At 49.7% G+C, this 13,142-nt stretch overlaps 5 protein-coding genes across 5 annotated transcripts; 2 read left to right on the top strand and 3 right to left on the bottom strand.

The window, feature by feature from the left end:
• Positions 1–798: 798 nt before the first annotated feature.
• BC939DRAFT_468174 (uncharacterized protein) lies at positions 799–2,879 on the bottom strand. The gene is made up of 4 exons (XM_051557879.1): positions 2,471–2,879; positions 2,197–2,361; positions 1,970–1,983; positions 799–1,857 (listed from the first exon to the last, which is right to left on the bottom strand). Exons 1-4 carry the CDS (start codon positions 2,542–2,544, stop codon positions 965–967), a joined length of 1,146 nt encoding a protein of 381 aa, XP_051406745.1. The 5' UTR covers positions 2,545–2,879; the 3' UTR covers positions 799–964.
• A 1,107-nt stretch (positions 2,880–3,986) lies between these two features.
• On the top strand, positions 3,987–4,764 carry BC939DRAFT_403511 (AP complex, mu/sigma subunit; the record flags this gene model as incomplete). The annotated part of the gene is made up of 3 exons (XM_051552744.1): positions 3,987–4,180; positions 4,319–4,463; positions 4,618–4,764. Coding segments are annotated over 3 exons (486 nt in total), but the record flags the coding sequence as incomplete, so codon positions are not given.
• BC939DRAFT_33372 (DHHC palmitoyltransferase-domain-containing protein) lies at positions 4,618–7,464 on the bottom strand. Its single transcript, XM_051551622.1, has 4 exons — positions 7,090–7,464; positions 6,499–6,981; positions 6,189–6,383; positions 4,618–6,079 (listed from the first exon to the last, which is right to left on the bottom strand). Exons 1-4 carry the CDS (start codon positions 7,312–7,314, stop codon positions 5,009–5,011), a joined length of 1,974 nt encoding a protein of 657 aa, XP_051406743.1. The 5' UTR covers positions 7,315–7,464; the 3' UTR covers positions 4,618–5,008.
• A 1,477-nt stretch (positions 7,465–8,941) lies between these two features.
• Positions 8,942–11,114, top strand: BC939DRAFT_33345 (uncharacterized protein). Its single transcript, XM_051551621.1, has one exon. The coding sequence runs from the start codon at positions 9,092–9,094 to the stop codon at positions 10,940–10,942; it is 1,851 nt and encodes a 616-aa protein (XP_051406742.1). The 5' UTR covers positions 8,942–9,091; the 3' UTR covers positions 10,943–11,114.
• A 244-nt stretch (positions 11,115–11,358) lies between these two features.
• On the bottom strand, positions 11,359–12,618 carry BC939DRAFT_508056 (uncharacterized protein; the record flags this gene model as incomplete). The annotated part of the gene is made up of 2 exons (XM_051560959.1): positions 11,359–12,234; positions 12,325–12,618. 2 exons carry the CDS (start codon positions 12,616–12,618, stop codon positions 11,359–11,361), a joined length of 1,170 nt encoding a protein of 389 aa, XP_051406741.1.
• Positions 12,619–13,142: the final 524 nt, after the last annotated feature.

Below are 13,142 nucleotides of genomic sequence, written 5' to 3'. Positions count from 1 at the left end.
ATGACGGCAGTGCGTATGATGCCACGGATCCATGTGGCCTTGTCCGTTCATCTCCTTATGCCCCTCCTCTATTTGTGAACCTCCAGCGTTTATGTCCTGCCGCCATTTGACAAGCTGATACGAACCATCAGGTCTCGTCTTATGCACTTCAATTAAAGCTCTCAATCCACATCTATCTGTGCCTTCACATTGCTTTCCCCCGACTTCCAGGATGTGCCTAAAATAAGGATATCGAGTGGATATTATATCATGACTGCAAAAGACAGAAATTAGCGGTATAAAGAAGGGACAAAAGGAGCGACTTCCCTTCGAACACCGCTTGTAGTCTGCAGATCACTAGGCGGCCCCTCCACCCCCTCGCTGTCCAAGTCGTCCATGGGCTGCGCCAAAAAGACGCATTTGGCTTGCTGTGCTGATAGAGGGAGATTTCAGGGATAACCGCGGCCGAAACGATAGAGTCCGAAGCCTGGTTATCAACAATGCTGTCAAGACAAGTACGCGCGTATGAATCTCTCTCGCTCTCTGTCTCCTTCTCCTTACCCCTTTGAAGCATTTCCTTACTGTCCTGTACCGTAGTGGTGGGTCGCAGTAAAGGAGATCTACTTCGCGTGTGCGTAATCGGACTTCGGGACATGTCCGTGCATCAGTGTAACCCACCCCTATTTCATCAATGTTCGATACTAATAAACTTTGTCAGATAAAGCGCATCATGCTTGGGCTTGCCTGCCCACATTCCTTTGCTAACCAATTCAATGCGCTGCCATACACCATGTCCGTCTTCTAGTGTAAAATAGTGTGTAAATTAAAAACTGTATATGTTTATATTTATTTGAATAGTTTTTGTATATGTAATGCAAGCGTTTGTTCAGATGGTCAATGGCGACCTTCGTTTGCGCGGGCATGGTTGTTTCAGTAGCTTAGCCCAACAATTGACCAGCTCGTCCATATCTCCTGTCTATATGAATTATGGAGACTCATTGCACTTCATGAATCCAGCAATAGCCATCTCCTTGTCCTTGGTCGTGTCGCTGAAAAAATAATGAGTATCGCCATTCTTCAGGTCAACGCGGAAGCTGTTGGGGATCAAGACCTCGAGCGAGGCATCCTCAACATGTACGACCTGACCAGCGAGGTTCACTTGCGAGACAGGCGCGCGGTCGTTCTCGTCCCTGAAGAAAGCCAGAACCTGTCCACGCATCGCATAGAAGCGGCGCTTCCAGAAAGGCGAACCAGCGCTTTGAATGGTAATGTATCCAGAAAGCCCCAATCCTCGGAGTCTCTCCATCTCGATCAATTGCCTCTTCATCGCCTCACGTGCAACTCTGTCGGTCTCTTCCTTGCGCTTGCGCTCCAGTTCAAGGGCCTGCTTCTGAGCAAAGAGTTCCTGCTCACGTGCCTCACGCTCTTCAGTCTCTCTTTGACGCTTAGCAGCCTCGGCGCGCCTCTGACGCTCCATCTCCTCGCGGACCTTGCGCTCTGCAGCCTCAATTTCCAGCTGACGCTCAGTTCTGGGAGTCGAGAGTCCTGAACGAGGGGAAGCAGTCCTGGCAGTGGGGCTAGGAGTTGCGACCTCGGGCTGCTGCTGCTGTTGAATAACGGTGTCGATAGCGATGGGCTCTGCAACTGGTAGAGGCGACACGGGGGTCACAGGGCGGGGTGCTGGGACTGGGGATCCGACGGGCACAGGTGTCGAGGACATGACGGGCGAAGAAGCCTCTGGAGTTGGTGGTCCCTCAGTCAATCCGAGACGAGCGCGCACTCTCTCTTCGGTCAACTCTGCAAGGCTCGAGGTGTTGATCTGGGCATTGCTGGCCTTGAAGAGGGCGCCAACAGCCTTACCATGCACCAACGCACGCGCTATTATGCGACAAATCAAGTTCATGTAAGCAACTAGAAGCGGACTCAACCCAACTGCAACGACGTGCCATACTTGTGGTGTATCATTCATAAAACCCCACGAACTCCTTACCACGACGAAGACCACTGATGCGATGAATAGGTGGCGAGCATAGTAGAGATGCGGTGCAGGATAAAAAGGAAGATGAAAATAAGAGAGCCATCGTTAGAGCTTCTGCCTAGCTTCATATTGTAGCAGTGGCCTAGATTATTGATAACAAGTGCAGGGGGCCGAGCAGACAGAGACGCATGATACCAGCTGCATGAATGGTTGCGGCTGTAGGGTTGCATGTCTTTTACCTGACTTGTTCGGAGACATAGGCGAGGAGAGCAAAGCGATCCTCAATCCTGACGAATCCATAAAGCACCTCCTCCTTGAGATTAGCGGTCAATTCCTCGAGTCCACCGGTCCCCTTAGAGTAGAGCGAGATCTTGTCCCTTGTGTCATGGTAACCGAGGATAAGCCTAGCATAAAAGGAGGTGTGAGGCGCATTAGATGCATGATTAATGGCATATTTCGTTTCCTAATTGCACGTTATATCGATTCAAGGGCACAGTGCTCGGCTGGCCATACCAGTTAGTGGGTGCGCCTGAGATGATTTCCTGGTAGGCCTCGAGGATGGCGGGATCGGTCAGGTCGCAAGACATTATGTGGAATTAGAGATGGGAGAAGGAGGTCAGGAAGTGGTATATGTGGGTGAGCAGCAGCAATGAAGCGAAGGGAAGGAAGATGATGGTGCCTGAAAAGAGAGGCGGGGGAGAAGGATTCTGAAGTCGATAAAAAAAACGGTCAGAGGGGGAATGGGTAGCAAAGTAGGTTTGAATGAAGCAAGGGGCGGGGGGAGGTGTTGTTGTTTTGGTTGATGAGAATGAGCGGAGGGAAAGAAGGAAGGAAGGAGGGGGATGGGGATGAGGCTGAGGAGGGTGGAGCAGAAGATGAGGAAGCACAACAAGGAGGAGTTGAAAGCCGAGTCAAGACAAAGTGAGCGGGAGAGCGAATCTCTTCAGTCTTCAATTCATTCAACTGGGCGCAAAAATATCACACAACTATACTATACCATGCTCCTTGCTTGCTTCTCGTGTACCCTCCTTCACGTCCATCCCCATCCCCCGCCCTTACTTTTCCTCCCATCTTCTTAGACCATCCTCCCATCTGACCTTCCCGCAGATGCCATCAGTCCTGAACCAGGCACTTGCTACACCATCTTCAATTGCGCGCGTACAGTTCCCTGCTCGCAGCTCGTTCTAAATTTGGGTTTGAAAAGTGCCGGCTCTCAATTACTCCATGTATATAGCCATGTTCCAGGCTATAGCAAATTGCACATTGAGGTATATGCTACTGCTGCGAGTCTCCAGGTTCAGAAGATACAACTGAAGGGACGGGGAACGTATCCAGGTCTATTGTATAGCCCGACTGCGACAGCTTCAATGGGGGTTCCTTGTCCCTTGCAGAGCAATCGAGCACATCGTGCACTCCCTTAACCAGGCTGACGGCGCCAGGGGATGACTTTTCGAGCGACCATTGAAACAAGCAACCGGCGATTGCTTGGACAGAGGAAAAAAAAGCGTCCATTGGCATAGATGGTGTTCTAGGGGACCCCGGTACGAAGCGGTTATACAAAAAACGCGCCTAATGCCATGTGGAGGAGGGGGGGGGAAAGCAGCAAGTGACTGTTGCAATTGAAAGTGAGCTTTCCAGGGGGATGACAGGTTTCAACTTGCACGTTCGCATCATCATTCGTCCTTCGAGTTCCTCATACCACATCTCATCACTCATCTACCGTTCGTTATCGCGCCAGCATCACCTCTTCTCTTGCAGGATACATATTTGCAGCGAAAACCCCTTTATTTCGACTTAGCAGAAGGGCCAGAATACCAATTAGATCTCCTAACGACGCGCGATGGTACTGATGATGCTGCAGCAACCACAGGAGCCATGCTCTACCCTGAATCTGGCCTTTTCTCGAACCACAGGGGGTGGCACACCGCTACAATGGTTTCCGTCTCGTATAATACGCAGTTCAGCTGTCCCTGCCTAACCGGGCCTCCTTCCTACTCCTCCTGCTTTCTTTTGGCGTGTCCGACTTTAGATCAACTTCATTCTCATCTTCAACAGACAGGGCAAGATCCGCCTTACGCGGTGGTACCAATACATGACGGATAAACAAAAGGCGTCGCTCAGTCAGGATGTCGTGACACAGATCCTGGCAAGAAAACGAGGCATGTGCAACATTCTGGAGCTCGAGGGAAGGCGCGAGGCACGAGGAAAGGCCATTTACAAGAGGTGAGGATGCCTTTATGGAAACGACTTGGGATGTGTTTTGGTTTAGTTGACTCTTGGGTTGAAACGGGTATTGGATTGATACGTATGCCCTGAATTTCTCACGCTAATCGTTTTATTTTCTTTTTATTGTCGATATAGATACGCTTCGCTGTTCTTTTGCTTTGGAATCGACTGGAACGACAATGAGCTGTCAGGACTGGAAGTGCTTCACAAATATGTCGAATGCCTGGATCAGTACTTTGGAAACGTGTGCGAACTCGACATCATCTACAATTACTCCGCGGTAAGCAAAGGAAGAAGCATGAACCATGCTACTTGTGGTGACACCCCAAAGGGAGCTATATGGAGCGGCCCCGTGGTACAAAGATCAAGTTTCTGATCATTTTTTTTTTTTTTTTTTTTTTTTTTCATATGAATATCAAATCCTTTCTCACTAGGCATATCAAGTCATGGATGAGATGTTGCTAGGTGGACATGCACAGGAGACCAACAAAAAGATCGTCGTCAAACACTGTAAAGGGTTTGACAAGCTGGAAGAATCAGACAGCATTGTCCACAACCTTCGCGCATCCAACATTGCTTGATCCAGTGCTTATTCACATCCCTACTATTACCATCATCTTCACGCAGACAATTGTTTAAAAGAAAATAAAGAGCGGCATTATCGTGTTAACGTCGAATTAATGAGCGGAGGAAATTAATTGTGGCAGCTTTTAACCGTCGTACCACGGCAGAGGACGAATTTGGAATCATGGCGTTATCAAGTGTTCATGCTATCGTGGAGAAAGAAGCATCGTGGCTCGTGCAAGTTCATATCAAGGTTTAACACTATTTACTGTAATCCTTCGCCTTCTGCTTCTTCAGTGCCTGTTCGCGCTCGACCAGCATGGTATAAAAGGTCTTCTTCTTGGGCTCGCGCTGCAGCGTAGATGATATATCGGCCCCATTCAGCCCTGGAGGTCGACATCCCACATCCACACCCTCGCCTTCGTCCCACTCGTCAATTTCCCGTCCATCAAATGCTGTGCCAGAATTATCGAGGTGATCAAAGAAGCGCCCGATCTTGTGTCGATCCTGGCCCTGGAGAGTTACCTCATCATCGTCCACATCGCCTTCCTGCTCATCCCCTTCTTCTTCGTCCTCGTCATAGGCGAGATAAGGATTCTGCTCGTCAAAATCTTCGTCTTCATACTCATCATTGTCACCGTATCCATCATCATCGTACTCATCGCTGGCAACATCGTAGGGGATATCATTGTCTTCCTCTGAACTCTCCTGCGCCTCATCCCCATCGCGCTGAGCACCATCGTCGTTGTAATCCTCGGACTCCTGATAATGACGGCTGCCCTGCATCCCACCAGGAAGTCCCCCATAGACGCCGTCTTCAATGTCTGACAAACCCTCCAGGTAGTCCTCATCTTCTCCATCCTCTTGATCATGGTGCCTTTCATTCTCACGCTGATACTGCATCTGCTTGTCATATAATTCTGCACGCTGCTGAACCGTCAAATCCTGAACAATCCAGCCCTCGCTACCGCGACGAACATGGGTAGGGAAATGAGACGGCGGCCTTGCCGATGCACGATCGTCTCTGCCGCTCCTGCTCCTTCTATTGCTGGCGTTACCATCTGGACTGACAGGTGTTTCCATTGAGCTCAGATCCCTATTGCGACGGTGACGAATCGAAGAAGATGCGTATTCTGAAACGAACGTCCTGTCCTGCTTCTTAGATGTCTGGTACTCGCGCGGTGGCCAAATCAGTGCCGCATCCTTGTCTTGGATGACATCAAACTCTGTGCCTGAGCCGACCATGGATTGTGGCCACAACCAAAACCAAGTGCTCTCCCCCAGGACCTGACGATAATTGCGGAGACAACCAACATCGTAGGGATATTTGACCTATGATTTGTACAGGACAGCATCAGCGACTGGTTCGATTACCTGTACTTATTTTGAAGATAATGGCGATGGAAAGAAAACCGATAGAGAGGAAAATAATGCCCGGTACCTTTCTGATTTTTCCTTTTTTGATCATGGCGTCAACTTTTTCCTGTTCCCAGACCTCGATCGTCGAAGTATTGCTGATCATGCTCCAGAGGTGGTATATTGTCAAAAACCCGACCGCCAAAAGCACGCCTCCGTCTACGACGATGTTCACGGCCATGAAAACGATCTGTGTCTTTGTTGGACCATCGCCAGTGTACTATAGGACCGTGGAATATAAAGTTAAAGCCATATCAAAATAACTAGCGGAGTAAATAAAAGGGGCCCTGGAGCATCGTCATTTTGAAATAGATTACATGAGCATTGCACCTTACCATGTAGTAGGTCTCGTTCTGGACTGCGTCCACCAACCTCCAGAGCAGTAGGACCATACAAGAACCCGTCGTGATCGAAACCCAGGTGATGAAGCGGATGAAATGCCCGTAATTGTAATGTCCCACACAGTTGTTGATCCATGGACAATGGTGATCCATTTTTAGGACACATTTCTTGCAAACCCTGCAATGATGCGACCGAGGCGGCTTAAAGGCCTCGCATGTCCTGCAGTACCGTGGTAGAGGCGTCTTCTTTTTGATTAGATTGGTCGAGGTTGTCTTGAAGCCCTTTGGGTCAGGATGGTTCTTTTGTCTATGGTTCAAGCGGTGCGGTTCCTTGTGGTTGATGGAGGTCGAGTGGCCATGCTCAATGTTGTCTGTTTTTGCTCCTATTGCATCAGCCGCTGTTGATGTTTCTGCTTTAAGTCTGTCCTCCTGATCCCTGCCCTCAGATTCTTCACACACTTCCACTACCTCAGGGGCCTACCCTCCAGTAATTTCGACAAAGAAGACAGCTGTCAATACTCCATTCCAATGCATGGCTTCAGACCTGTGGTCAGACAAGTGATAACAAGGGAGAAATTTACATACCCCCCAACCAGGCGGCGGTGAGCCAGGTTCAGTTGTGCAAGCAAGGTAATAGTTCCAGTAGATAAACGCCACGCCAATGTTGAAAGGCACCAGGACCTGAAGGGTTCTTGTGAGGGAGATAGTCCGGAACCATGGAATGAAGACAAAGATCTGGCTTGTGAGGGCGATGTATGCGATCAGGAGGGTGACGCCGGCGACGATGTAGCGGCTCCCTGTGAATTGCATTGCGATGTGTCCTGTGAATGAGCTCGTTTCTCTGCTGCTGTACTGTCTGCGTGCAGTACGAGCTGGTGTGATGCTGATGCTGTTGTTGAGGTGGAATGGAGAAAGAATATGTTTGTGCCTGAACTAGAGCGAATAAGGGACCAGTAAATTTCAAGGGGCGTTTGAGTGTGGAGAAGGGCAAGGCCGCTCTATTGAATTCCACCCACCTCATTATGCGATCATCCTATCATACACGCTCTGGCGGTCGGGCCAGTTGCTACTGCCAGATCTGTTCCTCAGACCTGCATGTCCAGAGCCAACGTGAAGCCTTTTCTGGTGGATGTGTCCAAGCTTGGTGCTCCCAATAAGCATAGCACTGAAATCTTTTCTTTAGCAGATCTGAATGCACTTCTCCGAGCTGACTGAAGCCGCTGCGAAAGCGATGTCACCAAGGCTTTGAGACGCCCACTTGCAGGATATTCAGGACCTAACATTCGAGTTTTTTGTGGCTGCATTACCAGCCCCCCAACCGGCATATTGCTATTAGGAGCGGAACCCATATCCTCTTGAGCAACAACCACAACATCATCGCACTCAGCCTTCTAACATCCATACTAACATCAAGCAAGGCATGCGAACGACTCTTGGGGTCCCTTCAAACGTAAATACCCCGATCCAGGTGCCTGTCACCGATTGGTGTTTTCGAGAAGGATGTCCTGTTAGAGTCAACGATTGACCTTTGTTTGGACATGCCCGTCATTGGAGTCGCTACAGGAGCTCTACTGTGATTTCGATGAGAACCTCGAGTTCAGCAAATACCGATATTTTAGATTGGAAGAACATTGCGTTTCAGTCGATGGTTTCATCGTTGTTGCTTCTATCAACACGCTGATTCTGACTAAAATCAAGATCCTCTGGATTAAAGTCGGGAACGCCCTGGAACCTGAGATCTTATTTAAGACTGTTCCCTTAACTCGCAACATCTGGTCGGAAGCAATGTGGACTAGAAGCATGGATGGGGATGGTGGGTGATGACTGTAGACTTCTTACATGCCCGTCATGTTGGAAAACTTCAAGGGTAGCTTATCTCAGGTAAAGAGACATCCAAGAGAAGCCCTGGGATTTCCATGGCTTCTGAGGTATCTTGATCGAAACTCTCCGATATTATCAACTGAGCTGACAATCACATACCCCAGAAGGACAGGGAACTACATGTGTAGAAGTCTCCAGTGTTGATATGTTATCAGATAGGGACGCCTGGGTATCTAAAAGATCTGGGCCTTGACTTTTTTTTTCGATCATCATAGTTAACCATGGTTCTGTTTACAAGTCTTAAGGTCGACTCGGCACTATGACATCTGCCATGGCTGAAGATGCCGCAGTAGTTGGTATTTACAGAGGAGCGTACAGGCTCGAGCTCGAGGTTTCTAAATAGAAAGACCCACTTCGCCGACATGTGAGCGGGATCATTGGAAGTAGTTGCAACAGCAGGGGCCATGGCTGCGGTTCCTGAGCAAACGCTTCATATACTCTCTTAATTAGAGTACCTGCACACTTAGCCTTTTATTAGAAACTCAAAAGTGAACTCTATCATTCATCAAAAAATGGTTTCGCAAACTGGCTAATGATTGAGAACAAGGTTGTTGCCCATCGAGAGGGGAATGGCATTCGGATAGCGCGCCGTTTCCACCAAATGTGAAGAGATGGCGACTGCGGCTATTCAGAGCAATCATACCTCCGCTTGTCCTTTAAAAGGGATGCGACTTTCATTTTCCATTCTCCTCCCTCATAAACAGCAATGCCACCACCAAAATCCATCTTCGAAGTTCCTAAGCTGACTGAAGCGGTCGCGGAATACCTGACACCATACTCGATAGCCCAATGCGTCCGTGTCAGTAGGAACTTGCGCCTTCGTTTCGCCCCGCTGCTGTATCAAAGACTTGCGATTCAAGAACCCATGGAATACAGCACAGACAAAGAGTACGACGTTGCCGTCCGCCGCATCGAATCACTCGCTTATATCGACTCCGACTTCGCCAAGGCTCTGAGGCGACACTTGCAGGATATTCAGGACCTCACGGTAACTGTATTTGCGGAGGAGATCCTGAACACCGTCCTTGCTGAAACGGAACCAAGTGCGGCCGACAATGACTCGACTACGACATCTACAGAGGCGGCAACAACGACGGAGCCGACCACTTCAACGACAACAGACGCGACGCCGAGCGTCGCAATATCATGCAAGAACCTGAGGCGGCTCGAAATATATGTGGGCCCCGAAGATGGAGGGAGCCGTTCTTGGATCACCGGTTCTTCCTCTCCCAACCTCCAAATCCTGACACTCTTGGACATGAACCCTAATCTTTCTGTGCTTAGTCTTCCTGCGGCTATCCTCAAATCGTCGACAGCGTGCGAGAGGCTATTTAAATCTCTTCAGACATGTTTACCTCGACTCGAGAAGTTGACGCTCGTGGGCGATGACGAGGATCCGATGCCACGGATGCCGGCAATGGAACTGATCTGGAGGTGCCTGTGTTCGCGATCGCTTCAGGAATTGGAGTGCTATTTCGAGATGAGCACTGCTGATCATCTGGGCGAGAGCTCCGCACTGAGCAAGATGATAGTGAGGATCCGACAGGACGGGCAATTGATCTCAGCCGAGTCTCGCCTAAGGACATTGGTCGTGCCGCAGCACCTGCCTCTCAATCACTACACCCGAATCATACTGAGCTCACCCCGCACATTGACCAAACTAAGAATCCCCTGGGTTTCACACGAAACCGCGACAAAGTTCGTGGACATCATTCACACCCGGAGCCTCAATATTCGACATATATTTGGAGGCAATACAGGGAATCATCTTTCATGGCCGATGTCGAATACAGTCGCTGCCTTCTTGCGGGCCTGTAAGGGACCCAGCGTCGGAAGCGGTCTCAGGGTGTATCATGCTTCATACCTCCTTTGCCATACACCGATTGTGGACGCGCTTTTAGAACACCACGGGACCCTGGAGGAGATCGTGATTCCATTGACGGGCTATATTAGCAGCAACAGCATCCAGAGACTGCTGAGTGCCTGTGGGCAGCTGACGAAGTTTGGTCTGCAGATCGGCGGGAAGAATGTATGTGAAACGAGGCTGTCGTACGCAGACATGTTGCAAACGTCCTGGGTATGCACGAATCTTCGAGTCCTCCGCCTAACGCTCTCCAGTAACGTTGACCGGGCATGCCGTGATGAGGACGACGAGTCGCTGATGCGGGAGTGCCTGGACGGGATGTACTCACGGATTGGGGCGATGAGAAACCTTGTAGAGTTGGGACTTGATATCGATCCGAAATTCCGACGGCACGACGGAGAGGGGAGCGTTAATTTATTCTCGACGAGTATGACGATCGATCTGGCGCTAAGGCACCTTCAAGGACTGAAGAAACTGCGGCGACTGGCGATTACAAAGCGGCTCTGGGCAGGAATGGGACGCGAGGAGTGCGAGTTTATGAAACGAGAGTGGCCAAAGTTGCAGGAGATCGAGTTTATCGTTTCTGAACCGCAGGACTACTACCGCGAGTGCAAGCAGGATCATTGGAGGTGGTTGCAACAGCAGCGACCAGGGCTGCAGCTCATAAGCGAGAATATAAACCATCCCAGCTGAGATGGACTTCAACAGCCATTTTTGCACATCCTCGTCAAAATGAATGGCATCATAAGTGAAATATACTTTCATGTGACACTGAGCTTGTGGATGTTTTGCAAAATGGGTCAGTGCGGAAAGCGAGCATTACGGACTATCCTTGAACAACAGCAACTAAAAAAAAAAAAGTCAACGCCCGCAATGGTTGGATGGTGCCCACTACTATCTTGAGAAAGATACATGTCCTGTAGAAGGAGCTGTGTTTTGCGTACTCCCTAAATTTGACTCGCATACCTGGAGAAATCGAGTGCGATGTGGGGGCATGAAAATAGTCTACCAGGGTCGTCCTAAACGGTCGAGCACACACTCCCGATTACAAGCCAAAGGATCTGACATTCCGCGTTTTTAGGACTCACTTTATTTTTGCCAATGCCGCTTTAGCTGAGTACGGATGGTGTTGAGGAGGTTGACGATGCATACGAAGATGTCTTATAGCTTGGTGGACCAACACTAGTGCCGCCTGCATAATAGTGCGGCAAGTCCTCGCTTTGTCTGTCTGCCGATTCTTTTACATCCGTATTGTCGCTCGAGATTTCCTGTCTGCCAATCGTGGAGCTGTCTTTCTCATTGCTTGGTCCCTGGCTTACCCCTTTCGCCTTGCGCGCTGCCATACGCCGCGGACTGACCAAAATCAAAATCGAGAGGCACAACAAGTTGATTAGGCACTCTGCAATGATAACCGATAGATCAAATATCCCTAACCCGATAGTTGTTCGATGTAGCGTGCATCCGTTCTCGGCCTTATTCCATAATGTCACGTTCGTCAACACATCCTGGATCTCCATCGGCAGCGATTGAACTTGAACACAACTCCAGATGCTGGATACGGTCTGTGCGGGCACGTTTGAGTATAGCGATGTGTTGTTCGCCACTATCTGGTTGGTCATACTCGCGGCCTGGCGGATAGCTCTGAAGTTGACTATGGTCCATCTTGCGAATAAAGTCAGTGTCGCCAAATGTACAATAACAGCAAGAACCACCTCAAACACCACAAAGCGATAGTCGAACTGCAGAGTCGGCGATAACTCCACATCCGTGGTCATTGCGATCGCTGCTGCCTTTCCGTCTTCAAGGGCCGCCGCATTTCCGAACGATTTCATGGCGCGTGAGAGATTATCCGGCTCCAGTTGGTTGTCGCCGCATTCCTGGTGCCGCTGCGATCTGTGTCCGTCGAAAAAGCTCTCCTCGCGACCTTGATCTGTTACCAAATTCGTTATGGTATCCGGGGTCCGAGCCGTACTTCTTCTCGCCTGCTGCAGATATTGATAGGTGAGATATGGAGTTCTGAAAGGTGAACAAAGGTTCTTCGTGTTCCCTAGTAGAAAATAACATGGACCCCATACAAGGTAGACTACTAGAATCCAGCCTTCGACAGAAAGCATTTGAACCATAGCATCCGATAGTGGGTTGTTGTTCGGTACGTTCTTGGGGAGCACGGACATCAGCCGCAAGAGGAGAGAAAACATGGCGATGGAGAAGCAAAACTGAAAGGTGTTGTATCCGAAGATAAGGAGGTGGCGACATCTGGTAGATGTGAGGGGTGGGCTGGTTGCTGGCGAGGAAGTGGATGGGCGGACTGCATTATCGACAATGCTGACCGTAGTGTCAAGAGGTAGGGATAACTTGGCCGTAGACATGGCTTTACTGCTGAGTTGCGAACGCAGGATAAAGAGCAAAGGGAGGGCTGGCAGGAGAAGAGCGAGGCGATGGTCGAAGAGAGTCGAAGTGAAAAGTGAGCGTCAACCTATGGGTATCCCGGAGCACGCCTAAAAGGCATGTGGACAAATCCGACCATCTTGTGTAACCATACCACGCCCAAGATACCTTTTCTGATCAGACACAACGTTGACGCGATCCTTGCAGCATCTTGTATTTGTCATAGCATATGTGGATCGCTCATTGCTAGTTTATCAGACAGCGTTCCATGTTTGGCCAAAGGCATCGGCCATGGTCTGAGGGAGAGCACTTTTCCCAAATCCGCCAGATTCTCCTCTAAATGCCTCAGGTTTAATGCTCCAATCACAGCCCCCCATCCTTGGCCTCAAGTCCCGAGCAAAGCCTCGCCTATCGCAAGGTCGCCTTAGTAAACGCCAATTGGTCGGTCTGCAGAGCTTTTCCCAGAATCCGAACGTCCTCCATGTTCAGCTTGCTCCAGTGCCGT

This window comes from Gamsiella multidivaricata (genome assembly GCF_025024155.1).
Source record: "Gamsiella multidivaricata strain RSA 2152 chromosome Unknown BC939scaffold_116, whole genome shotgun sequence".
NCBI lineage: Eukaryota > Fungi > Mortierellomycota > Mortierellomycetes > Mortierellales > Mortierellaceae > Gamsiella > Gamsiella multidivaricata.
This window is presented reverse-complemented; position numbering and strand designations above follow the sequence as displayed.

Bases quoted from the DNA above. Each gene is read 5' to 3' on its own strand.
- BC939DRAFT_468174 (XM_051557879.1), bottom strand. From the start codon at position 2,544: ATGTCTTGCGACCTGACCGATCCCGCCATCCTCGAGGCCTACCAGGAA. The intron at 2,362-2,470 runs GTATGGCCAGCC...CTTTTATGCTAG, and splicing joins TCAGGCGCACCCACTAACTG to GCTTATCCTCGGTTACCATG.
- BC939DRAFT_33345 (XM_051551621.1), top strand. From the start codon at position 9,092: ATGCCACCACCAAAATCCATCTTCGAAGTTCCTAAGCTGACTGAAGCG.
- BC939DRAFT_33372 (XM_051551622.1), bottom strand. From the start codon at position 7,314: ATGCAATTCACAGGGAGCCGCTACATCGTCGCCGGCGTCACCCTCCTG. The intron at 6,982-7,089 runs GTATGTAAATTT...ACTGGAGGGTAG, and splicing joins CACCGCCGCCTGGTTGGGGG to GCCCCTGAGGTAGTGGAAGT. The intron at 6,384-6,498 runs GTAAGGTGCAAT...ACGGTCCTATAG, and splicing joins AGAACGAGACCTACTACATG to TACACTGGCGATGGTCCAAC.